Source organism: Ciconia boyciana, chromosome 10 (assembly GCF_034638445.1).
Source record: "Ciconia boyciana chromosome 10, ASM3463844v1, whole genome shotgun sequence".
Classification (NCBI taxonomy): Eukaryota; Metazoa; Chordata; class Aves; order Ciconiiformes; family Ciconiidae; genus Ciconia; species Ciconia boyciana.
Window position 1 is genome coordinate 8,922,732 of NC_132943.1, and position 25,210 is coordinate 8,947,941.

The following is a 25,210-nucleotide window of genomic DNA, read 5'->3' on the forward strand; positions in this document are numbered from 1 at the left end:
TTTCCTTCTCCTCCTGTTCTCTTCTTGTTCTTGGGAACATTTTAGCTCATGATATCAAAGTCAGCTTGTTTTTTAGCAATTTTCATTTCTTCTGTATTGCCAATATGCAATTTTCTTTGCTTATGAATTTCTTTTCCCAATTCATTACTCAAAAGCAATGTTTTTTTCCTTTCCTGGAGGAATAGCTAGGCTACGGCATCATATACTGGTCTGTGATTGGTAAAACAGGTCAAAAATATGGAACATTTCCGTGAACGCTGTGTTTTTTCTGAAGGTCTCTCTGACTCATTCATCCTCACTTCCCTTTTGTTCACTTTTGTGACAAACTTCTGGACAAATAGTTTGTTTTCTGGGAATTTCAGGGAATGGCTCTATTCACATGCAAAACAGCGCATTCCTGCCCTCGTATGGCTACCTGCTATGTAGGTCAGAAATGGGTTCACTTGATGTGTGTTATTCAGTCACACGGTAAAAACTATGCAGTGTGATTTAGGCAACAACCACATGTAATAATAAGAGCTAATACCTGAAAGGCTCTTCAAAACAAATAGTTGGCAAAGAATCTGTGATCGGAAATGTTTACAAAGTATTTTAACATTGAAAAACATATTAATAAGCATTATATGAATCATTAATATGTTACTGAAACCAACTGTGTGGAAATCATGGACAAACACGTAATCTAAGCATATGATGAATTTTATTGCAAATACTGTATCCAGGTTTGGCAGGAGGCATCAACATTGCAATAGAAGCGTTTCATTTGTATTTTTCCAAATGCATTCAGACAGTTTTTTGATATATTTATGAGGGTAATTCACAAATGGGAATAGAACTTGAATGTACAACCTAGGTAATGTTTCTTAAAAACACTGATGTATTCAAGTTTTGGGGAAAATGATAACCATATTATCATCCTGTATTTATAAGTGAAATATAGATATGAGCTAACACATGTAAAAAAGTTTTTATGATTTGAATTCCAAGTTTTATATATATATATGCCTTCATATACATACACAAAACTTACTGAATATATGAATACTACCATTGCTTTGAAAGCCATCCTTTACAATCAAACAATTACCTTACAGAACATATTCTGAATCATACCTGTTCTCTGTGATTACTATGATATCGTCAGGATGATATGATCAGTATTCAGTGCAATAGAGTATCAGATTTTACTGCAGTTGCACAACCATATATTTCATAACAAATGAGGACATGACCTAGGCGATCTCCAGTGTGACTTATCAACATATGTCCCATATTCTCTGACACCATAGTAAGTTAGTTTTAGTGTGTGAAGCCTGTTCATGTTAATATCTGAATAGTCATAAAAAGATACGTCTGTGCAATAAATGTGTTTGATCTATTGACCATTGTCTACATATTTGTTTTTTACAAATCTAATTATTGGTCTGGGATGTATGAAATTGAGTTCTTATTATAATAGAAATATGCCTGACTCCAGAATAAATATTCTTGCTAATGAACATTAAATGTTGCATAGTAATCATGTTAGAAGAATAATAATAAGATGGAGCCCAGAGTGTGCAGTATTATTGCAATATTGTTTTAGGTCTTTCTGGGATTCTCACTGAAGCAAAATATTCTAACCCTTTCCATAGAGCTAGCTGCCCTATGGGAATTTAATTTGCTGGACTTACAGATGGATGATGTGATTTCTTTAGGGTAAATGAATTTAAAAGCAGGATTGTAAATAAAATTATCCTCTATTATAATTTTATGTAATAACTGAGGGAAGATTTATAATGAATGCTCACATAAATGTAGACAAGAATATGTGTGATTTGAATTGCCATGAACCATCGTATTTCTTGCTTAAAAGTTTACTTGACTAAAAGGCTCTAGTATGTAAGAGCTTTTATGATGTTTCCAAGAGGCATTGTCCACCTGAAAATAAGACCATGAAAGGCCAGATCAGTACCTCATATATTAATATTATTCTCATTCAAGACACAAGTACTTTATCTAAGAGGGAGAGTGATCCCCAGAAATAATTGTGTGCAGTACTTGAACTCAAGCCATTAAAACAAGCACCATGCAGACTTTCCCTCCTGAGTTTACAGTTGGACTCAATGATCTTAAAGGTCTTTTCCAACCTAAATGATTCTATGATTCTGTTCTATGATTCTAAGTTTGGCCTTGTGATTTGGATATCAAAAACTAGAGTCTCTTTCATGTTTGATCACAATACTGGATATCTAGGTAGAATCTTACCTGATTACGGATCACTCAAAGTCTTTCAAGTTTTTTTTTTAACTCCTTGTGACTTTATGTCAGTGTACAGTGATCAAAATAGATGAGGAAGGGAGTTTGTTGTAAGTTCACAATTTGTTATAATTCTGGAATTGTCAATATATGCACTAAAGCTCAGGACAGACATGGTGCAGTCACATCAGAGAGGAAGGACTATCTGCTGTTTAAAGCACTGTCTTTGGGAGACTAGATTTTGATTCTTTCATTTGCTACTAATTTTTCCATTTCCTTGGACAAATTCAGTTTATCTGTCCATCTTTAACCTTTGTCTGTAAAAAGAGGATAACGTATCATTTAATCTCAGGTATATTTAAGATGTCATCAATATATATGAACTGATGCTTCTGTGGTAACAGGAACTGTTATAAGTACTGAGCCAGGTAATGAAGAGATTTAAAAAAAAAAAAAAAGACTTTTCATATTTCCTTGTAAACTTGGAAAAAGGCTTACTTCCCCCAAGTAGTTTGCTTAACATAGGAATAGTTTTAATAGAAAAGGAATCAGTTTCAAGGTGGAGCATGGATGATCTTCAAGCAGGACTATCCTGTCTTGTATTAAAAAATATGGAAGTGATTTTTTGCTGTTGGGAATTTGGCAATTTTGATGCATGAATTCATATGAAAAACCTAGGGAAATAAAAACTCATGACTGCAGGGGTTGTAACCTTTTCAGAACCCCACTGTGCTTCTTTGAGATTTACACTCCAAACAAATACTGCTGTGGGGACCCGGCATGTTCTTTTGATCAGCAGGAACTGAAGTCCTGGGTTTTAGACAGCCTGAAACTCACCCCATCTAATATTGCGGGCCCAGTCATCCCTCAACTTCTGTGCTAGTGCAGAGTGTCTCTGACTGCGCTTGTTCACGAGCTGACATGGTCTAGACAACTTCTTAGCAGAAGGGATTTTCATCATGGTGGACAGTGCAGGTCTTCAGAGATTGACTATACAAATTCAAGAGGAGAAAGATATGAGTAATGGGGTAGGGAGTTTGTCAAGGAGAACGATCCCTGTGCTGAGGTCAGTGCTGTTGAGTCTACACCAAAAGAAGTTTGGCTCAAAGACTCAATAGGGATTACAGGTAGCCTTAATAGTAGGGCACTTTTTCAGGTTTCTTTGGCCCTGGGTGCAATGGAGAAGAGCAGCTTGATTCCTTCCATTTCTTTCTGAAAGTGGTATGTGTCCTGTCTCATTTTCGCTTCACTGCTCATTTCAGCACCCATCTGACTACAGTGACATCAAAGTGGTGGCAGACAGTTTGAGCAATTGCAGGCTAAGCATTTTGATGGGCTCTTCTCAGCGAGTAAGAGCTGGCAGGGTGACTGTGGTTCAGTTTTGTTCTTTTTCTCACACTGGAGGCATGACAAGATTTTGAGAAGTAATGACTTCAGAAGAGATTTCTCAGGCTTTAGTGTGCACCATGAGAAGAGTGGCACACAGCTCCACATCTGTTCCATTTGCAGGACATCACCACCTTTTCAGTCATTAACTCACAGTGCAGCTTCACGGGAGGAGTGGCTTTGAACATAAGAAAGTTCAGTTCCATTTCCTGCCCTCTTGCTGGATATAAATACATGTACATGTGCCTGCCTTATGCAAAGCTAAGAAAGAAGATTTAGCTGTAAAGACTCAATACTGATAACTTCAATACAAAGATAAAATAATTCCAGTCGTACACGACTTCTAGCTCTTAGTCATGAAGTCTGGAGCATTTTGCCAATTGCTTTCTGAAGCAGGTGTCAGAGAGGTGTGACTACGTAAGTGGTACAGGCACATTTCAGGTGGCATTGTCGGCCAGATCAACCCAATTTTTTGTCTGCGTGCTTTGTGAGACTCAAATATGGAACAGTTGTTGTGACTGTCACTTCTAATTTGCACAGCCGTTGGTGTCAACAGCTCTTTCATGAGAAGAAAAACTGTATCTATTGGCAATATAATTTTATCTTAACACAAAATTATACAAGCTTAATGTTCAGGCCATTGATATGTAACATTTTATAGATGGGGCATGGCCATGAATTGAAAAAAAGGCACTAGTTGAATTCCCTAGCTGAAATCCACATAGGATTTTTAATGCTAACTTTTATTGCAGAAAGAGGAAATATATCCTTACAATTAAACTTATATTTCTGGATTGGAAGTGCACACAGGAGACTGCATCAACCAGTCAACCAGGCCTCCTAAGCTACTAAGGAGAATATTACTAGGCAAAGCTTAGCAGTTTTGTGTCTCCCAGAGAAGGACAGAAGAGGAGCCACCCACACTCTTGAGAGCTCCACCGGAAATCCTGGGCTGTCAAGGACACAAGCATTTGCTGTTGGACTGCTTTTCCATACAGAGACATCCAGGGCTAGCTCGGTAACAACTAATTCCTTAAGGCATTTCTTCTGGTAGTTTTCCACCACTGTGCAAAGATTCTTTCCTTTGGGAATAAAAATTCCTTCCCATATTTAACTAAATTGAGATTGGATTCTTGCCCCCAAAGGAGAGTGATGGTGCTCCTCAGACACTGTTCAAAATTACAGTTTTGTTGCAAGGAACATATGTGCAAATAGTTTTCCCTTTTTGATTGTTTGTAATACAGTAACAAAGCAATGGAGTTATGTTTAACAAGATGAAGTCTCATCACTGAAATGTGCCATTTGTGTGCCTGTTTCTCAGCAAACAAGCTGTTCTTTCCTTCCCAGAATCTTCTATATATCTACAGTAACAAGAGGTGAAGATTGACTGATTTAATGATACTGTTATGTATTATACTGATTGTAATTCTACATTTAGATTTTCCTCTACAATATAGTGTTTCTATCTTTTGCTATATTTTTCTTCTAGTTCTTACTTTTGGAATGAATCCACAAAAATCAGCCCATACACATGTCCTGAACCTTATACATATGAAACAGGCATAACAGAAAGTCAGAGACACTCCTTGGAAAGCAAGATGATGATGTGGTTCACAGCCTGACTGACACGGGTCATCCTAATGCATACAGGGACTTCCCATTTATGCACAGCAGGTTGTCTGTAGCCTTAATCTTGCCCTTAATGGTGTTCTTCTGGTTGCCTTTTTTCTAATTCAGGGGATGTATTTGAGAGAAAAGAGTATGGCTCTAACATGCCTCTGCTTGGTAGTCCTAAGAGACTGGAATAACCTCCTAGAGTTTATAGCAAATATCAGTTTTAAGGTAATCTATCTGCTGCTTGGAGAGATGCCGGTTTCTTTGTATGTGAAGGCCAACTTGTTGCTCTCTATCTGCATGTGTTCCTCATGCAGGTCAAATCAGGGCTACCAGCAGCAAGGCTGTGCTGGCATGCAGGCTGAGGGCAGCCCACACTTTGTTTGTGTGAGAAAGCAAGCCTGCAGGGCTGCTGCGGCACGCTTGCCGTGGGACCCAGCGCCACTTCCAGCCCCGCTCTGTTTCTCAGCAGAGTGATGAGATACCCAGGGAGTTGTCATCATCTCCCATCTGGCAACTATTTAGAGCTCCCAGGTCTGTAGTGTGACTCCTGGCTCTTGACCAAAGGAAGATTTTAATAAGGGGGTCTTACCTATCTGTAGCCTATCCAGATCCTTGTCAGGACCCAGATGTGCTTTGTTGACCTGACAGAGCATTGCCCATCCTCAGCAGGTATTGAAGAGGTTCTGGTTGGGCAAGAGGGTCTGGCAAGTAAATAAGAAGCATTTTTATCTATCTATTCCTTTGCGTTTTCTGTGTGAGGATAATGAATAAGAAATAGTAAATAGAGACCATTTACTGCAATCAGCTGTCTAGTTACAGAAGTGTTTGGACAGAAAAGTTGAAAAAACAGTTTGTATTCCTTGGTATTCCAAGGTTGGGTTTTATATATGGCCAAGTCACTTGCTCTCTCCCTATTTCCACATCTCCATAAAATATATTGTTCACTCTACCTTTTGAACTGTGATTCATTTACGTTTTCAGACCAGCAGAAAGCAATGCTATTTTTTAAATTCTAAAAAGTTGGAAAAAATCTAAAATTTTGCTTATTTTCTGAGGGGAAAAAAAAGGAGATTATGCTGTATTCACAAAGGTTCTATCTTTGAAAATTATTTTAAGAGAAGAATGCATTTACCAGTATACCAGTATATTTATTTTGGAAAGAATGTGCACTGCTGATCAATAAAAGTATTTTTAATTTCAGTTAAATATATTTAATCTAAACTATAATAACATATTTGAAAAGTTGAAGTTTCGATCTGCTCCAGAGTGATAATTCCTACTTTTATTTTTGTGTGAAGATGCATTCTGAGCTTCTTTCAGAAGTTTTCCTGACAAGATTGTGAGATAAACCAACTACTCCCTGGCATTTGAAAAAAATTGCCTGGTTGTGTAATAATATACTAATTTTTTTGTCCTAATCCCACAGGTAACCTCTTAGGTCAGCTTCTGCAATTGTGCTTATGGTGATAACTAGTCAGTTAATATGTTGCTGTCATTCCAAAATACTAGTTAATACTCATCTTCAGGTATGTCCTTTAGAGCTTGTTTGTGGTATTCCCTAAAGAAACCATCTATGGAAAACTGGATCAACAAGCATAAGTACTTAGGAGACTTTCTGGTGGCCAAAAAAAAAAATTGTACTCAGTTTTTAATTTCATTAAAAAGAGTAATTTGGCCTTCATCCAAGTAGTGAAAAGACATTCTTTTTTTAAAAAAAAGTGAAGGACTGCAAAAGGAAGAAAAATTGGCTTATTTCTAGCAATTTAAATCCAGAGTAATTCTATTGCCTTAATTGCTGTTACATAAAATTTACTGGATTTAATTTTCAGAATAGTTTGGCTTGTTTGTACTTCAGTCAAAGGTAGATATTTTAATACTGTCATTTTAGTCAAGTGTAGTTACTTTAATACTTACAAACTCCTTCAGAAAAGTTTAAATGCTGCATATAGGTTTCCTGGGAGGAAAGATGATTACTTTAAGTATGGTACTATAATGAACCAATTTATAAGAGAATATCTGCATGAAAAATCACACTGCATATTCTTCTCATAATATCGTATATACACATAGGAAGAAGGAACAGCTTAGCTTCTAGAACAATTTTTTTTTTCTACTGATAACTTTGCTATTCAGTGTAGCTGAAGTCTTCCATTTTGAAAAGGCAGTAGAACAAAAAACACGGTGAGCTACTGCCATACTGCCCTGCCACCACCATGTCTGAAACCTGGCTTGGAAGAGTCACCTCCAGAATGGTCAGTCTTTGATTTCGCTTCTGACAGATGAAGTGCCAGGGGCAAGGGTGCTGTTGGTAATGTGAATATCCATTCACTAAAGCCAGGATGGTGTCAACAGCAATATTTGATCGCAATGTTAGCGTAGTTCACTTTGACACCCCGGACTGACATTCAGCTGTGGACCTGAAGACAAAAAAACTCCATCTACTCTTACTGATCTGATAAATACACTTAATGGTGAATTTCCTTGTGAAGGTTTTCTTCTTTTACAGTCCTTTTTGATCTGAACTTTTTCAAAAGAAATAGGTGTTTCTGGTGCATGGAACAGCCAATAAAAGCATCGTCGGGAAATTTATTAATGTTACTACAGAACCGTTCAATAGGGGTGATAGCTTGTACTAGTGAGAAGTGTTTTGAGTGAAGAATAATATGTAGTACATTTAGATTGATATGCGAGTGGTAGGAGGCTCATATCAGAAACATAAAGTAAGTACTTTGTTCTCTTATCCATCACATGTATTTAATCTAGGGAATGTTAGTGCTCACTCTATTCACTTTGTAAGTGAAATCCAGAGATGAAAAAGAAGAATTTTATATGTTTTTCCTGACAATGGTAATGTTAAATTGTGAACAATTTGGGATGTTTCTGTAAAATTTTGTGATATAGGTGCATTCCTTTCTTTTCCTTCAATTTTGGTCAGCTTGTTCTGAAGAAAAGCTGGTAGCTAAACAAAAATTTATTATTATTACACTTGCCAACGTGCTATCTAAAGCAAAGCTATATTTTAGTACATCCTTCCACTGCGAGAAAATAAAGCAAGAGGAAACAGCTGAATACATAGATAGAAGTAAGCAAGGTAAAACCAGAAGTCATATTTGTAGCCTTCTACTCAGAGATCATTTAGATTGCACTGTCTAGGTGCATGTAATTTTTTTTTTGCATTCTAACTTGCTTGCTCAGATACGGGTCTTTTTCAGACCTGGGTCATGGTGTTTAATGGGATTCCCATTAGCAAATAAATAAAATAAAATTAAAAAAAAGTTGCTGATGGAACAGACATATTCAGGTCACAGTAATATCAGTGACTACTCCTGTACCAAGCATCTTGCAGGAAACACTTTGTGAATTCATCAGTCTTACTTCACATTGCTCTAACTTAACATACAAGTGTTTTTTATACATCTTGGGTTTCGCTGAATGAAATAGGTTATAAAGCATATCAGAAGATACTGCAAAATTTCAAAGGGCATATTTAAGAGGGATTGAGCCACAGTAAACAACTGTTAATTATGATTAAGGAAAAAAAGGTCATGGTGGGGGGAGAAAGGGGAGCAAGGTGCCACTGGAAAACATTTTAACCTTGTTGGAATTTTAAGTCAGTAGTCCTTGGAGCAATTGCTGCCTTTTTTCAGCTTGTGCAGTCAGACTGAGCTACTTGTGCATAGCTTGGGGCTATTTTTTTCGTGAAAGTACAAAGAAACCCTCATCTACAGTTTTTATCTACATCAACAGTCTGAAAATTCTCATTTCATATCGCTCACTCACAGTGAAGAATAGTGCTGAACACTAGGAGGTCTGCAGTGGAAAGAACACTGAAAGTACATCATCTAAGAATACATCGAGACTATAGAATGGCCTTGCAAGAAAAAACATTCACAATTTATTATTACAGAAACAATTCTGTGTGTGGATTTGTAAATTGCAGTTTGTGTTTGGACGTTAAGAGTCTGTCTTTAGCATAGCAGGAAAGAGTGTTAGAAATGTAGTGTAGTGTCCCGGATTCAGTCACCAAATTCAGTCACTGAAATCTAAAATAACTATTTAGTAAATGTCTTATTTAGAAAGTCCTGTGGAAGCTCCTGAGACACCATGGAAAGTGCTAAATGTTTTGAGATGCTGAGTTAGCCACTTAGCTTGGGTTCAGTATTGATTGGATTCTTGGATACCTGTTACCATTGCCTCTGTATACGATCTGTTAATAACTAAATTGTGAATCATTTTGAGGTTTTTTTCTCAAACAAGTGGTTATGAGCAATCATAAGCACTATTTAATTGTATATTCTACATATATTTTATTCTTGGGTTAAAAGTGTGATTAAAGTGTGTTTTTAGAAAATTGCAGGCATGACTCTCAGAAGAATTTGAATTTGTAACCATTATAAAACCATTTGTTGTGGTTTAACCCCAGTTGACAGCTAATCCCCACACAGCCGCTCGCTCACTCCCCCCAGTGGGATGGGGGAGAGAACTGGAAGAGTAAAAGTGAGAAAACTCATGGGTTGAGATAAAGACAGTTTAATAGGTAAAGCAAAAGCTGTGCACTCAAGCAAAGCAAAACCAGGAATTCATTCACTGCTTCCCATGGGTAGGCAGGTGTTCAGCCACCTCCAGGAAAGCAGGGCTCCATCACACATAACGGTTACTTGGGAAGACAAACGCCATCACTCCTAATGTCCCCCCTTCCTTCTTCTTCCTCCAGCTTTATATACTGAGCATGACGCCATATGGTCTGGAATAGCCCTTTGGCCAGTCGGGTTCAGCTGTCCTGGCTGTGTCCCCTCCCAGTTTCTTGTGCCCCCCAACCTCCTCACTGGTGGGGTGGGGTGAGGGCAGAAAAGGCCTTGACTCTGTGTCAGCACTGCTCAGCAGGAACGAAAACATCCCCGTGTTACCAACACTGTTTCCAGCACAAATCCAAAACAGAGCCCCATACTAGCTGCTATAAAGAAAGTTAACTCTATCCCAGCCAAAACCAGCACACCATTGTCTCTAATAAATTTCAGAAGCTGAAGAATTAAAAGGAATTCAGAAAAAAAAAAACTACTCAGGTGTCACAATCTGACACCCAAAATTGAAATAGAGATCGTTTGTATTTGAGGGATCATTACTGCACTGCATCTGAAACACTTCACTTCTCTGGAGGACTTGTGTTTATCACATAAAAATGATCTTTAGCTTCTATAAGGAAAGATATCATCTCTAATTATTACTTATCAGATTTCAGACAAGCAATTCATGTCATCCAACGCTCATTGGGAAAATCAGCATTTCAAAGATCTTGATCTTTTTTTAATTCTTGTTTGGTTCAAGCAGAATTCTGTCACATGTCCTTGTGAAAGATTGCTGTTTATAATCAGTACTGTAGAGTCCAGATGCAGTTATATCAGGATTAGATTATGCTATGTTGTATTATTATAGCCACTTGTCCAGTGAACTTTGCAACATCTCTGTGATTCAGGAGCCTCCCTGGGTAACCTGTTCCAGTGACCTCACGGGAGAAAAAAAAAAAAGGTTTTCCTAATATCTAATGGCAATTTCTCATGTTCCAAGCTGTGTCCATTGTATCTGGTCTTTTCATCGTGCCCACTCTTCTAAGAAGAGTCTGGCTCCATCTTCTCGCTTCCCTGTAATAGAGACCTTCCCATGCAGTTGGCTCCCAGCCTCTACTGGTGCACGGGGTTATTCCTTCCCCGGTGCAGGATTTTGCATTTCCCATTGCTGAGAGTTGTGGCAGATGCTGTGCTGCTGCTGGTTCTGTTTGGCCTCCTCCCCTGGAAGCCAGTCTGCTGGTTAGCGGTGTTAATGATTTCCATTTTCTTAAAGACTTCTTCCTTGGCTAGGTAGTTCCTGCACTGTAAAATCTCAAATTAGGAAAAATTGGAACATGAGTTACCTGGGGAACTATAGGATCATTTCATATCATGTATTTGTCTTTACTGCCAGAGAAGAGCCCTTATTCCAGTAAGTGCCTAATCATGGTTTTCACTGTAAGAAAGAAAATCTAGAATAGATTTTTGCTAGCTACCTTTTTTTTTCTTTGTGTCATCTGACATTTACTCTTGGTTTGAAACTGCATAGTTACAAGTTAAAATATTTTAAAGTGAGTTCATTTTTTTCCATTTTTTTTTCTGTATGCATGTAATTCCTAGAAAGCATCTTAAGAAAGAAGAAAGGGCAAAGAACATACAACTGATGGTACTACCAATAAAACTTTAGAAGTACAATAGTTTCTGAAATAATAATGGTTAAGAAATAGCTGGCTAAGTGTCCCTTTGACACTTGTCTGTTCCTTGAAAAGGTGACAAGTCTTAGAGGAAAGGCATCCCAATGACTAACGCTGTGTCCAGAGGGTCAGCAGCCTTTTGCCTTTTCAGGGATGAAGGAGGACGTTGTGGAGGGTTGACCCTGGCTGGACACCAGGTGCCCACCAAAGCTGCTCTGTCACTCCCCTCCTCAACTGAACTGGGGAGAGAAAATATGACAAAAGGCTCCTGGGTCGAGATAAGGACAGAGAGAGATCACTCAGTGATTACTGTCACACGCAAAACAGACTCGACTTGTGGAAAAAAATTAATTTAATTTTTTACCAATCAAATCAGAGTAGGATAATGAGAAATAAACCCAAAGCTTAAAAACACCTTCCCCCCACCCCTCCATTCTTCCTGGGCTCAACTTCACTCCAGATTTCTCCACCTCCTCCCCCCGAGGGACGCAGGGGGACGGGGAATGGGGGTTGTGGTCAGTTCATCACACGTTGTCTCTGCCGCTCCTTCCTCCTCACGGGGAGGACTCCTCACGCTCTTCCCCTGCTGCAGTGTGGGGTCCCTCCCACGGGAGACAGTCCTCCATGAACTTCTCCAACATGAGTCCTTCCCACGGGCTACAGTTCTTCACAAACTGCTCCAGCGCGGGTCCCTTCCACGGGGTGCAGTCCTTCAGGAACAGACTGCTCCAGCGCGGGGCCCCCGTGGGGTCACAGGTCCTGCCAGCAAACCTGCTCCAGCGTGGGCTCCTCTCTCCACAGGGCCACAGGTCCTGCCAGGAGCCTGCTCCAGCACAGGCTTCCCACGGGGGGCTCACAGCCTCCTTCGGGCACCCACCTGCTCTGGTGTGGGGTCCTCCACGGGCTGCAGTGGGTATCTGCTCCACCGTGGACCTCCATGGGCTGCAGGGGACAGCCTGCCTCACCATGGTCTGCACCACAGCTGCAGGGGAATCTCTGCTCTGGCACCTGGAGCACCTCCTCCCCCTCCTTCTTCACTGACCCTGGTGTCTGCAGGGTTGTTCCTCTCGCACATTCTCACTCCTCTCTCCAGCTGCAACTGCTGTTGTGCAGCAACTTTTTCCCCTTCTTAAATACGTTATCCCAGAGGTGCTACCACCATCGCTGATGGGCTTGGCCTTGGCCAGCGGCGGGTCTGTCTTGGAGCCGGCTGGCATTGGCTCTGTCGGACACAGGGGAAGCTTCTAGCAGCTTCTGACAGAAGCCACCCCTGTAGCTCCCCGCTACCAAAACCTTGCCATGCAGACCCAATACAGAGGTAATTTCTGAAACAGTTTGGTCTCTTATCTTTTGAAAGCTTCCATATGATCTTTTCTATCACTATAGTTACTTCTTTTGTTTATAAACAGTGAAAACACTTTCTTGTTCAGTATTCTGAAAGGGGTGGAATGGAGAAGATTGGCTTTATATTCTACATATTTATTTATATTTTACAAATTCCAGTAAATTATCATTTGGAATGTCAGGTGGATTTCCTGCTCTCTTAATTTATTGTTCTTACTTTTATTTATTAGTAGAAAGAGGGAGTATTATACTGCCCCTTCCTACTTCATCTAACTGAAAGCCAGCTTTCTGGTAAGTCTCAGTCAGGTCGCTGCATTGTACAGCTTCATAGATCAATGTCTTCAGTGATTTATATCTTCTCATTGATTCTAGAAAGCTTGCCATTTCCAGACTGCAGGGTCTGTTTTCATCTGTTGTTTTCTACTGGCTATAGGGCCTATGGCGTTTGATCAAAGGGTTCATCATCAGTGTAGTATTTGTTTGATTTATAGAACAAACTGAATACTTAGAAATAATGGTCAGGGCAGGATGTCATTTTAGACTTGCAAAATACTGTTGGTTTCAGAAAAGCAATGACAGTTTAAACAAGCTTGAGAAGCTTACACAATGTGAGACTTGATTGTAAGTTTCTCATTATTTCTGTGGGAACAGGTCTACAGTGAGCAGCATAATCATAGTTTCCTTTTAGTAAAATTTGAATATTTAGTATTTTTATTGTCTCTTTGTTGACACAGAGCATTAGAGATGTAGATGAGCCTTTACTGTAGAATGCTCATCAGGCTGCTGTGTTTGCATCCTCTTGTGGTACAGGCATGTGCCTTAAACTTGTATTGGTCTGGGGAGATCAAGAGCTGGGTTGTTGCTTTTTTTGTCTTTTTTTTGACTTTTTTTTCCTTTTTTTGCCTTTTTTTTAATCTGTCCAACTTAATTCCAGAGTACCATTTCCATCTGTTACCTTTTCACAAAAATGAAACTGCATCGATCAGCAGGATAGCACTTGCTCTGCCTTTGCTGGCCTTCTGACCTGGAGAGTATTTTGCTGTTCAGCTTGAAAACCCAGCCTGCCTTTTAATTATGCGATATGTGAGACATGCAACAGAGACTGTTTAGAAGATTCAAAATATTGTCTTTAGTCGAGGTAACACGAGAAGTATAGGAATCTAGGGGAAAAAAAGGAATAAGCTGCTCTACGCCATTGTTTGCTACCTTCAGCATGCTCACTCTTGACCTTTCTGTAGGATTTGATCAACATCATGCAGGAGATACACATTTTCTCTTGCAACTCTCTCTCTCTGCCCCTTCCTGCCTCCCCCAAGCGGGCAGCTGCCTTTGATATTAGCAGATTTTTCACTAAAAGTGTTCTGTTCTTCCAAAAGCCTTTGTCATCCTCCTTCTTACTTGACTTGACTTTAAGCACAAAGGGTGTTTAAGAAGCACCTGTTTTCTTTGCTTTCTTGAGTGTGGATTTTCCCCACTCTACCCTTTCTGGATGTCACCCAGGTAGAACTGGTTAAAGTGACGGGACTGTGCCCTCACCAAATTGCATGCCTAAGCACAATTTCTAAGGTTAGTAATATTTTCCTCTATTCTGCAGCTTTTCCAGGTAGGTGACATTTCAGGGACCTTTTTAGCCCATGCCAGAAACACTGAAACTTGTTTATTGTTACTCAGTAATAAATTAGTTTTGAAAAATGTGAGCTGTACTTAAACACTCAAGCAGGCGTAACAGTAGTAAGTATCTTGAAGTATTCTAGTGCACATCATAGTAAAGCAGGATGTGTATTCTTGATTATGCCACTAGTGTGCAAAGTTCATAAAATTTTGTAATTAGAAGATGAATGTGTTACTTCTGTAGGTGACTGGGATTTACTCTGTAAGAAGTTCCATTACTCCCCTTTCTGTGGTGGAATGTCATAACCTATTCTTTCTTCTACCCGTCCTTTGAAATTGCTGCCCTCTAGTTTGAGCAGGAAAGGTGTCCCTGTGCAGACATTTATATTTTCTCCCATTGTTAGCCACATCTAATTCATGTCACATTCTCTCCTAAAAATGATTGTTTGTGTTTGAATTACGTCAGAGATACCTTTGCCAATTTTTTTTTCCCGAGTTCATCGAAGTGTTTTATGTCAATGCACTCATCAGGGAAACTTGAAGGGAAAATGGTTTAATGGCTCTTTACAGATGCTTGATCGTTGCACCAGTGAGTAGCAAGAAAGGAAAAAAAAAATCCCAACTACTATATTTATGGTTCCTTTGTGATTAGGACAGCACTAATTCTGGAAACCTGATGGATTGGCTCTTTGACATCTATGTTTTGAGGCTCAGAACGAGATCTGTGCCTCATGGTTTGTGTAAGAGTATTCAGTGATTAAGCCCATAGCTTATAAAATTGATTCTTGATTAAAGTTTTAACATAGTAATAGTCAATTTCTAAGCTATTTAATATTTTAAAAATACATTGTTAGAAATGTGATTCACAGCGCTGATTTTTAATTCAGTTGTGTTTATGGGTTTTAATTAAGATAATGTCTTGCTGTTAACTCTTGAAGAATTACATTTGCACAGTTATTCAAGCTGGATCAGTTCTTCATGAAAATACATATTTTTATGCTTAGACAGAGTTTGTGTTCTGTAATAGTTAAGGGAAATACATCTCACTTACACACTAACCCAAAGATCATGAAAGTATGTGCCTTTGTATGTAAGAATTATCAAAAAGGCACACAATAAACTAAACACTGATTAAAGGACTTCTCTAGATTTGTGTTTACACCCATTATTTAATGTTGATTTACCTCACATTTTCCATTCTTAATCTAGTTGTCACACTGCATCTGCTTATATAGTTAGAGCACGTGGTTTACAAGGTAGAGACTGTCCACTTTGTGTTGTACTCAGGTGATAATTCACTCCGTACATCTGTGTAGTTCTCTTTTTTTCCCCTTATGCTTGCCTTGTCATTTGGGGCAATATTTTACATTGCCTGCTGTAGTCTCGATGTTTTGCTTGCTTTATCTCATTCTCTCTCTCAACACAGAACTTGGACACATAATTAATGGAGTTAGTAGGATTCACTGTTCAATCCTATGGTTTTTATAGACCTCTTGTAAAACTCAGCAGCCATAGTCCACTCAGCAGCAGCAGCTAATAATAACCTGATCTGACTGATTTGTAATAGACTGAGGCACTTCTGAAAATTTCGCTGTCAGTTTGATTCTCTCCAGTTATATATTAGTGTGGATCTTAAATCAGTATTCAGGTGGTAGCTTGGTTCTCAGCCCATTATTTAGTAATTCCAGTATTAGCTCTAGATGAAGAAAGGTGAAATACATTAGGCATGAACATATGTTAGCTTTTCCTCAATAAACTACTTTATATCTCAGTGGTAAAATGCTTCCATATGCCCAATATTCACTGCAACTTTTAAAGAAGAAAATGCAAGTTATTTTATTAGAAAGATGGTGAGTTCCACTTTTTAAAAATCTTAAGTAGATGTAGCAGTAAAGTTGTGCATACACTTTTGCAGAATTGACATAGCAGCACGTTTCATAGACCCTTCATGACTCCACTTATTTAGTACTGTAATCACGTAACTAGCAACTTTCTCTGTCTTTTTTCATTCATATACAAGGCAGATTTGAAGATATTTGCATAGTTAACTTCATTTCCACCTGTGAGTAATGACATTTTAAAAAATCATTTCAGGAAAAGCTGTCAGAAGACAGTAGGAAATGTAAAGAAGGCATGGAAAAAATTCACACACCAGCAGATGAAGATTCAAGAAGTGAAAGCAGCAGCACTGAAGAGGAAAAAGAAAAGACAAAATTGCTGTTGGAGCGTTTGAAAGCTCTGGAGGTAAGAAATACAATGGTTTCACACATAAAAGACCACCCTGCTCCCTGCCTCATTCATTTATTGGCACTGAATCACCCTGTAGTATAAATCTAATCTTTCACAGTTCACCTGTACTCGTGTTATGGGGTATTTTTTTTATGATTCATTTACCAAGGATGAACAAGCAGCTTAGTGTTAGAACCACTGAAAGGATCCCTCTCTAATGTTGAGCATCAGATATCTTTAAAAAGAACTTCATACATTATTTTAATTCAGGTGAGACCATTTAATAAGAAAAAAATGTTTTTACTGGTTTCATTTCAATTATTAATATTGTAAGACTAATATAGGTGGTTTAACAACTGTCATAAAACCAGTGTTGCTTCATTGTAGTTTATTGCTCAGCTTTTAATTGCTGGACTGCTTGCTTGAAGACTCAGCTCAGGTCATTTTACTGTTAGATTGTGGAAAATCTATTTCCCTGTAGAGCACATGGAGAACTGCACACTCTACATTTTGAGTGCACTTCTGGAAAATTAGGATGTGCAAAATAGTGCACCTTGTGGTAATTCCTAACTAGAGGAAAAGTTTTAAAGTTTTGTTAGGCAACCATGGACAAGGTGCAGGTAAGACTGTAACCGCTATATATACGGACTTATTTTGTGCTCCTTGATAGAAGCATGGGTTTCAGTGTGTATTAAAAAAAAAAAAGACTGTGCATATTTTAATATAATTTTGAACTAGTACAAAGACATATTTTTAACTTATCAAGTGTTTCCTCCATTCTCTTCTGTTCAAGTATCTATGTAGTGTTATATGTATGGATAAATGAATGCCTTAGAACAATCTTAGTGGCATTTTGCCTATGTAGGGTCTCAGTAAACAAAGACTTCATCACTGGGCCTATACATTTTTGGTTAAGTGTGAAGGCTCTTTTACATCATGATTTTTATTTTGAGTTGTACTCTGATCAAATGAAACTCTGGATTTTTGTTCTTGAGGACTTTGTTAAAAGTAAAACATGAACAGTTATAATCATGTTTGGATCTAAATACAGAATCTGAAATCTGAAAGGCATGGGCAGTCTCTGCAATTTTTCTTTCTTTTAAAATCTTAGGCCATTTGTAAAATAAACACATTTAATATTCATTAACTTGAATTTTGTCCTGGGAAAAAAACACATGATACTAAATTTTTAAGGCCCATAAAACTCTGATAAATATACAGTTTACTATAGTCTTGCTTTATCTGTCAATGGAGAATAACTGTAGGTTCCTTGTAGTCTTTTATTTCCAAATATGCATGATTTGTGTTTGCTTCGCCTTCTTAATCGGTCTGCATGACAGTTGCAGTTCTTTATGTCCTCAGTTGATGGAAGCTGTTCAGTAATGTCACAACCTTTCTCAGTTGTGGCAAATTGCCCAGATACATAACGTAATGTTATGGACAGACAGAATCTAGTTGTGGAAGGTCAGTGAATAGGTTTCCTCACTGATATCAGTGTTGTGCAGTGGCTTGTTCAAAAACACATAATAAGGAATGCCACTACTTCAAGAATTAATCTACGTAAATAGTCGAAGGAGCTATCAAAGTAGAAGGATGAACTGCAGGGCCAACATTAATTGTGGCCCAAGATAATTAAAACAAAGTGTTGATAATTGTCTGTTGTTTCATGTTATATATTCTTGCACTTGATTTTTCTCTTGAAGAATATAAATTGCAATGTCAAAGACTCTATGGTTTATTAATTGAGAGACATACTTTTTTAAAGTTATATGCAATTAGCAGTTCTAATCCTTCACTATTTGCAGAGTAATTATTCTAAATATTTTATTTGATCTATATAGAAAGGAACAAAAAATTGCTGCTTGTTAGTTCCTGTGCTGTGGGTGTCAGAATCTTTAATCTTACTTTACATGATTAGATGTTACTGTATCATACACAATTAATAAAATCAGCAAGGCTAATAAAGTACTTTCTAAAGTTGGTCCTCCATCTGTGCACTGTAGAATCTGAAGACTGCCTATAAACAGAACCTAGTAAAAGTAATAGTCAAAATGTGGGACCTGATCCATTAATGCCTGTTAATTTAATTTCATGAAAATCAGCATTTTCAAGAAATCTTTTCATATTTCTTCATATTAGTTTGTTTTTTAGTCAAGTGTAGCTCATGAAAAGATGTAGCCTACTCTGTTAGAGCATTGTAAAATTATTCCATCCTTCCTTCCTACCTATATTCATTGTCCTATTGCTAGTCTGAGCTTCTCTTGAAATGAGGGACCGTATGTATATATGTATATACATGTATATAAATGTCTATTACAGTGTACATCTAGGGAAAAGTTTGAGAAAGTGGTGTAATGTTCTTATTATACAAAAATTTAGATTCAGCAGGTAAGTTTTTTTCTGGTTAACAACTTCTCTTGACTGGTCACATTAAAGCAAAAAAATTTGGATAAGTCCAAGCTAAGTTTCAAGTGAATGAAGTACCAAAAGAGAAAAGCTATGCACCAGCACAGGGATAAATGGTAGTAGCCAGTACATATACAACAGATTGTTTAGTTTCTTCTCTTTTGAATATCTATATGGGAAAAATGTTCCTGCTCCATACATGAAATAATTGTTTCTGCCCTTCCTGGAGTACTGGCATGGTAGATGCGAGGTGAGTGGTGGTTTTCTTCAGGAATTTCTGGCAATGTGAAGAAAACTGTAGTCATCTTCAACTGTTGGATATGGACCAGCAAATTATCAAATCTAAGTGTGAAAAAAAGGATGAGGCTTCATTTTCACAGAAAACTTTCTTTAAGTAGCTTCCATATCAGTGGAGTTGTGTTTAATATTTCTTTTTTTTTTTTTTTTCTTATGCTTGGGTGCTGTGAAATGTATTGCCAAATAAATTTCTGTAATACTTTTTAGGTTTTATTATATTCTGTTTAACCTAGAAATTTTCTCACTGAACAATACAAATCAGTATAATAAAGTGTCTTTGTAGTCAGCCCAAGTGGAAGCTCTCGTATACTTTGATAAGAAATATATATACCTATTCTCCCATTGCTCCTTTTACCTGTGATCTTTTTACATCCTTTATCATTTACAGCAAATTCTATTTCCACTCTACTGACTGATAAATACCATATGTTTCTAATCAAATGAAACAGATGACAAATAATAAATGGTTCATACTGTGTTGTATCCTATTTTATGTAGTTGAAATTAATTGTGATTTCCTGGATATCAAAAGTCCGTTGTGCCTTCAGCAGTTTTAGTTGGCTGCTCTTGAAATGCCACTTAATTTACTTCAGCAGTTATGATCAAATGCCTTCTAACTCTTACAAAGCAAAAAAAAAAAAAAATTCTCTGATAACTTCTCTGTGCATTTGGAGTGCTGCAAAAAATGAAATATTAATGAAGTATGGTGAATAACATATCAACTCCTTGGTGGAATTTCATTTTTTTAATCTGCTTTCATCACCAGAAGAATTGCAATTTTTTTTTAAATGTAGCCAGAAATGTAGAAAAAACATAATTTATTCTGGACGTGTGTCAACCCCCATACAGCAATTTCAGGTATATATAGGTATATACACAATTACAGTAAAACAATAATGTTATATTTCCAAAGTCATATACATTAAGTTGGAAATTTTTCACAAAATCTTAATTTGCCCTCCTGGCTATATTAGGTATTATACGGACTCTCATTGCAAGCTTGTATACTATTTCTTGTTTCCAGTAAGAACAGTTTACACAATCACAGTTTACACAGTGCACAGAGGAAAGCTTTGAGAATATTCTAGATTTGAAAAACAGTGTCTGTAAAGGCCTTAAGACTGTCCCAGGGCTTTGTTATCCAATATGGAGCTATGGGTGCTCTGCCCCAATTTAGCCTTAAATGACTGAAATACACGCTGCCCAAGCACCTGCATAATTGCAAGTGAATTAAACTGATATACTAAGTTAGTGTCAGTCTTAATCTAAACATGTCTGTAAAAGCCATAGTTACTTTGATTTTAAAAATTTAATCAGTGATAAATACTGTGTCAGCTTTGAAGGCTTATTAAAGTCTGTCATTTGCACAGACATTTATGCAGGGAGGATAATTTGGTATGAATTAACTATGTCTAACTGTATGCAATGTTCCAACTCTTCTGGACTTCCTTCTTTGCAACTGCAGTAGTGCAGCTTTCTTAGAAAGTATTTGCTTTTGGTTGATTATGAAGAAGTAAGCTGACTGGGATTGCTCCAAACTAAATGACCAAAGAGTACTTAATGAAGGTTGTTTTGGACGATCCTCTGCTTTGCCAATAAAAAAAGGGATTCTGTAAGATTACACAAGTCTTTTTTGTGGTGTTACATCCTCTCAATTCCTCAAAAAGAAAGGGGAGCGTGAGTAGATACTGGATGAAGACTCAAGAAGATTGGGTTCAGTTTCACCTCACCTGCAGATTTCCTGCATCCTGTACAGTCTGGTTCATCTGTTTGTGCCCTGGTGCACATCTGTAGACAGGTAAAGAGCTAGAATGTGACATGCGGTCAAATACCTTGGGAAGCTGGCTGGTTTCCTCTGGCTTCTTCCATCTGAATGTATTCTTATACTGACTCAAAGACATGGAACTGGAAACAACTCAGAGGAGAGGGCCATAATGGTTTTGTCTGGCAGGGTAACAAGTTTTTACACAGGAAGCAAAGAGGAAAACAGATTACAGAAGAGGTGGAATTAAGGTTTTGAGTCTAGGTGTGTCTATCCAGCCTTCAGATGCTGAGTTACCACATATAAAGAACATATAAACTATAGATCCTAGATCCACTCTGCAGGAAAAAAGAATCTGAATTGCCCTTACTCACTCCAACCGTCTCTTTGTGCTGGTTCCCCTACGAAGGTAGGCACAGGATTGACTTCTTATCTGTATTTCTGAAGAGCCCACAGCCCTTCCTCCCAGAGACCACTAGAAGTCTTTCACATAAGCAGAGTGCAGGCATGCTCCCTCCTGTGAGGCTCCAGTTGATCTGTATGACAGGAGTCAGCATGTACACTGCATCATATGGTGCACCATGCTTGTCTTACGACAAGGTGTCCATCCATTATGGGATGAGTAGTGCCTGCATTTAGGATAGGACATCATATTTTTGCTAGCACCTGTTCTGTTTCATGGCTGTATGTGCATGCCTTATTTGACCACACATGGTCCCATTCCACTCCCCTCTGTTAGATAAGCAGTGTACCATCACCTTGTTATGGGGAATTAATGAGTTTTGCTTATGTGAGGGCAGTTTCCACTCTTCAGAAGAGATTATTTGCCCACCTTAGCCTATGATGGCGCACAACTAACGCCTTGCTAAAAACGCAGTACTTACATTGAAATTAAAATAAGCATTGTCAACAAGGAAGTGGTTCTCCTGGTTTGCTGAGTGTCCCCCTTCCCTCCCAGAAGTTCTGCAATGGGCACGAGTTCCATTGGCCTCAAAAAATGATGATTGAAGGCTGCTCACAACCTTGCATTTTTCACCAAATAGCAATTCACTGCGGTAGCATTAAGTTGTAACCTTGAAGTTATCAAATGAAAAGCCTAATTCATGTGTGAAAATCTCATTGCTTGCGGGTGAGTGAGACTCAATGAAAGTTTCAGTAAACTAAGCTGCAGTAGAAGCAGTATCTGCTAGGGAAGAGTCACGAAACCACTCTAATTTTAATTATAGAATTTTGCCCTCTTGCCCTTTGCAGTTCATCATAGAAAGATGTGTTGTGTTTTAATAAATTGAGCTTTGGGAGAAAACTCACTCAGGATAATAAGCTAAATGTTCAAATATATTAGAGGGGTAATTTCCCTTGTATCATCACCATTAAACAAATGAGGAAGTATGTCAAGTATTTCCCATATTATGTTTTTACTGCCCTGCAGAGGAAGAAAGACATGATATCAATGAACTATAAAAAGATAAAAAAGAAATATGAGAAGGGTACGTATTTCCTTTGAGTGGATTGAGAAGATAACTTTATTTGGAGTGGGATGCTGGTGGTTTTTGTTTTGCTCTGACATTATTTTCCCTCCCTTTTTTTTTCCCCCCTCATTTTCCATGTACTACCATGTAAAATGGTAAGAAAATTAAAAATTATATTATTTTCCATGGAAAGAAACATACATTATGCAGGAGCAAAGAGCCTGAGTTTCTGAAAATAACTGTGAGGAAAAACTTTTTGTTTATTGAAAGTTAGCTGCATCACTTTGGTTTCTAGGAAATTTGAATCACTTCACTTAGATGCACAGAAAAATCATGAAACTTTTAATTATTTTGTAGCAATGTTCTAAATATTTTGTAGCAACTAGTCTTGTTCCAGCCAATGCATTTAATCTGACTCAGACAGAAGCCCTTTCTTAGCTCAGTGCCTCGGCCATCCACCTAACTAGATTCATTATGCTCATCAGTCACCAAAGGCCAACCTACTTAATCCTAATTATTGGATTATTTTACTTTTAAATCTTTTCAGTAGGAGACTTTTATAATTAGTTTTCTGGACGGTGCCTAAGAACTCTTTTTTTTTTATAGCCAGGGATCAGACAATGAGGCAGGGAAAGTCTTATTTCCAAACTTATCCAGTGGCTGATAATGAATCAGCATTGACTTGCATCACTGGTTTCAAAAACAGCCCAGTTTATTCCAGCTCTTTGCTGGTAATAATATTGGCAAACTGTTTTAGCCTCCCAATAACTGGGTAAATTTTAAATTAAAACCAAAGAAGTACTATCAAGCTGAATGTATTCTATAAGCTGTTGATGCTTGAACTCTTCTACTGTAGGTCTTCAGTGGCTCAGTTGTTCCTAGTCTTTGAGAAGCAAATCTCATGGCTGCTACCTGCTTCTCCTTGCCTTTGTGCTCTGGGGTGCTTTCCTCTTTGCCATCTGTCCTCACCCACTCCTGCTGCAGTCTTTAAATGCACCTCCTTCCCACATGTTTGTACCCTCCCTCCTGCCAGCTCATGCCCTCCTGCTGTTCAGATCTTCCACCATGGCTTTTCCATCCATCCTACATGCTGCCCACAAGTGCATGAAGCTGCATTCTCTGTAGCTGGCACAGACACTGAATAGGTTTCAGTGGTCGATGCACCTTATCAGTTAGGATGTTAATAGAAATAATATCTTCATATAGAAGATGAAGACTAATAGAAACCTCTTCTGGGCAGAGAGTTAAATTCAGTTAGTATGTGATGAGTATTTAAGAGAAGAGAATGTACTTCTTGCAGACAGGTAAAATATTGAGGATCTAAAAGGACTTTCTTTTTTTCTCTCTCCTTTTAGACTTTTTTTCCTAAGCCAGTCAAAATTCATGGCAATTTCTTTTTTGGCGTGCAAAAATGAAGATGATCTAGTAGGGATATGAATTTACACAGGGATGTTGAAAATAGCTCTGCCCACTAGATGTAGGAAGAGCTGTTCAGATTTGCCCTCTTTTTCATTGCTGTAACCACTTGCTGCTATCGTTAGAGAGAGACTGCTGCTCCACTGTTCCACCAAACAGTTCCATCTCCTGAAGTGGGAGAGTACCTTAATATAAATAAGTCTGTACATTAAGTCATTGCCTCCATGACTGGTGGCAGAGGCATGGAGGAGGCCATGCATATCTGCATTTTTGTGACTATTCAGTTCAATGAAAGCTTAAAATACTTAGTTTCTAAAATCAACCGTGGTGCCTCCTGGGAATTTTAGTCTGAGTAACAGATGGTATTGTTTTCTTTGCTAACTAGGTCTAGGGAAAAAAAAGAGTATTGAATTGCATCTCCTATGAAGCACCACAGCAGTTGTTCAGAAGTTAAATGTTTTGGGTCACAACATGCAGAGCTTCTGAGTTTTTTGGCACATGTTGAAAAGGTAAAAGATTTCAGACACTCTGCTTTCTACTATGAGATATCCATGAAGCAGTAATCTGTCAAAATTCACTAATTGAGTGAAGTGCTCAACAGAATATGCTCCAACTAGTGTTCCTATTCTGTTAAGTTTTAAAACTGCATTTAATTGTTTTAAGTGTGACATCATGTCATACCCCATCAACTACTTGTATAAAGGGAATTTTGCTGCTTATCAGAATTTTTCTCCTTTAGCCTGCACATGCAGTCAATTTAGGTTTTAATAAAAGTTACTAACTTTCTCGCATCAGATATTTCAGTGCTCTTATCACAGACATCAGTCTATCCAAGTGAGGTACAAGGTACCTTGGAAAGGCAGAGCAAGTAGCTTATGCTGTTCCTGATTTGTACCTTCTCAAGGTAAAATGACATAAAATATCCTTTTCCAGGGCAGTGAATCCAACATCTTCCAGGTGGAAGAAACATTTCTTATATGCAATGTTTAATTCACATTCATATCTTAGTCAGGATACTGTTCAGAATATCCTTTAGTTTACCTGTAGTGTTGATATTTGCCTAAATTATGGTGCAAGCAGTTGTGAAAATTATAGGTAAACTATAGGATCCTCAAGATAGTATATTGAGCTCTGGAATTTTTATAAAAAAATAAGGAGAACATAGGTAAGCATTTAATTTTCATTTTAGCACAGCCA

The 25,210-nt window shown here is 38.0% G+C and overlaps 1 protein-coding gene across 18 annotated transcripts in view; it reads left to right on the forward strand.

Moving 5' to 3' along the window:
- The window catches only part of NCKAP5 (NCK associated protein 5), a 400,045-nt gene that overhangs the window by 251,964 nt on the left and 122,871 nt on the right, over positions 1 to 25,210 (forward strand). For all 18 annotated transcript variants that reach the window (XR_012044260.1, XR_012044259.1, XR_012044258.1 and 15 more), the window contains one exon: positions 16,529 to 16,678. Coding sequence is in view for 14 of the 18 variants with exons in the window: in XM_072873993.1 (XP_072730094.1) it covers positions 16,529 to 16,678 (150 nt within the window). In the remaining 4 variants the exon portion in view is untranslated. The remainder of the gene's footprint in view (positions 1 to 16,528; positions 16,679 to 25,210) is intronic.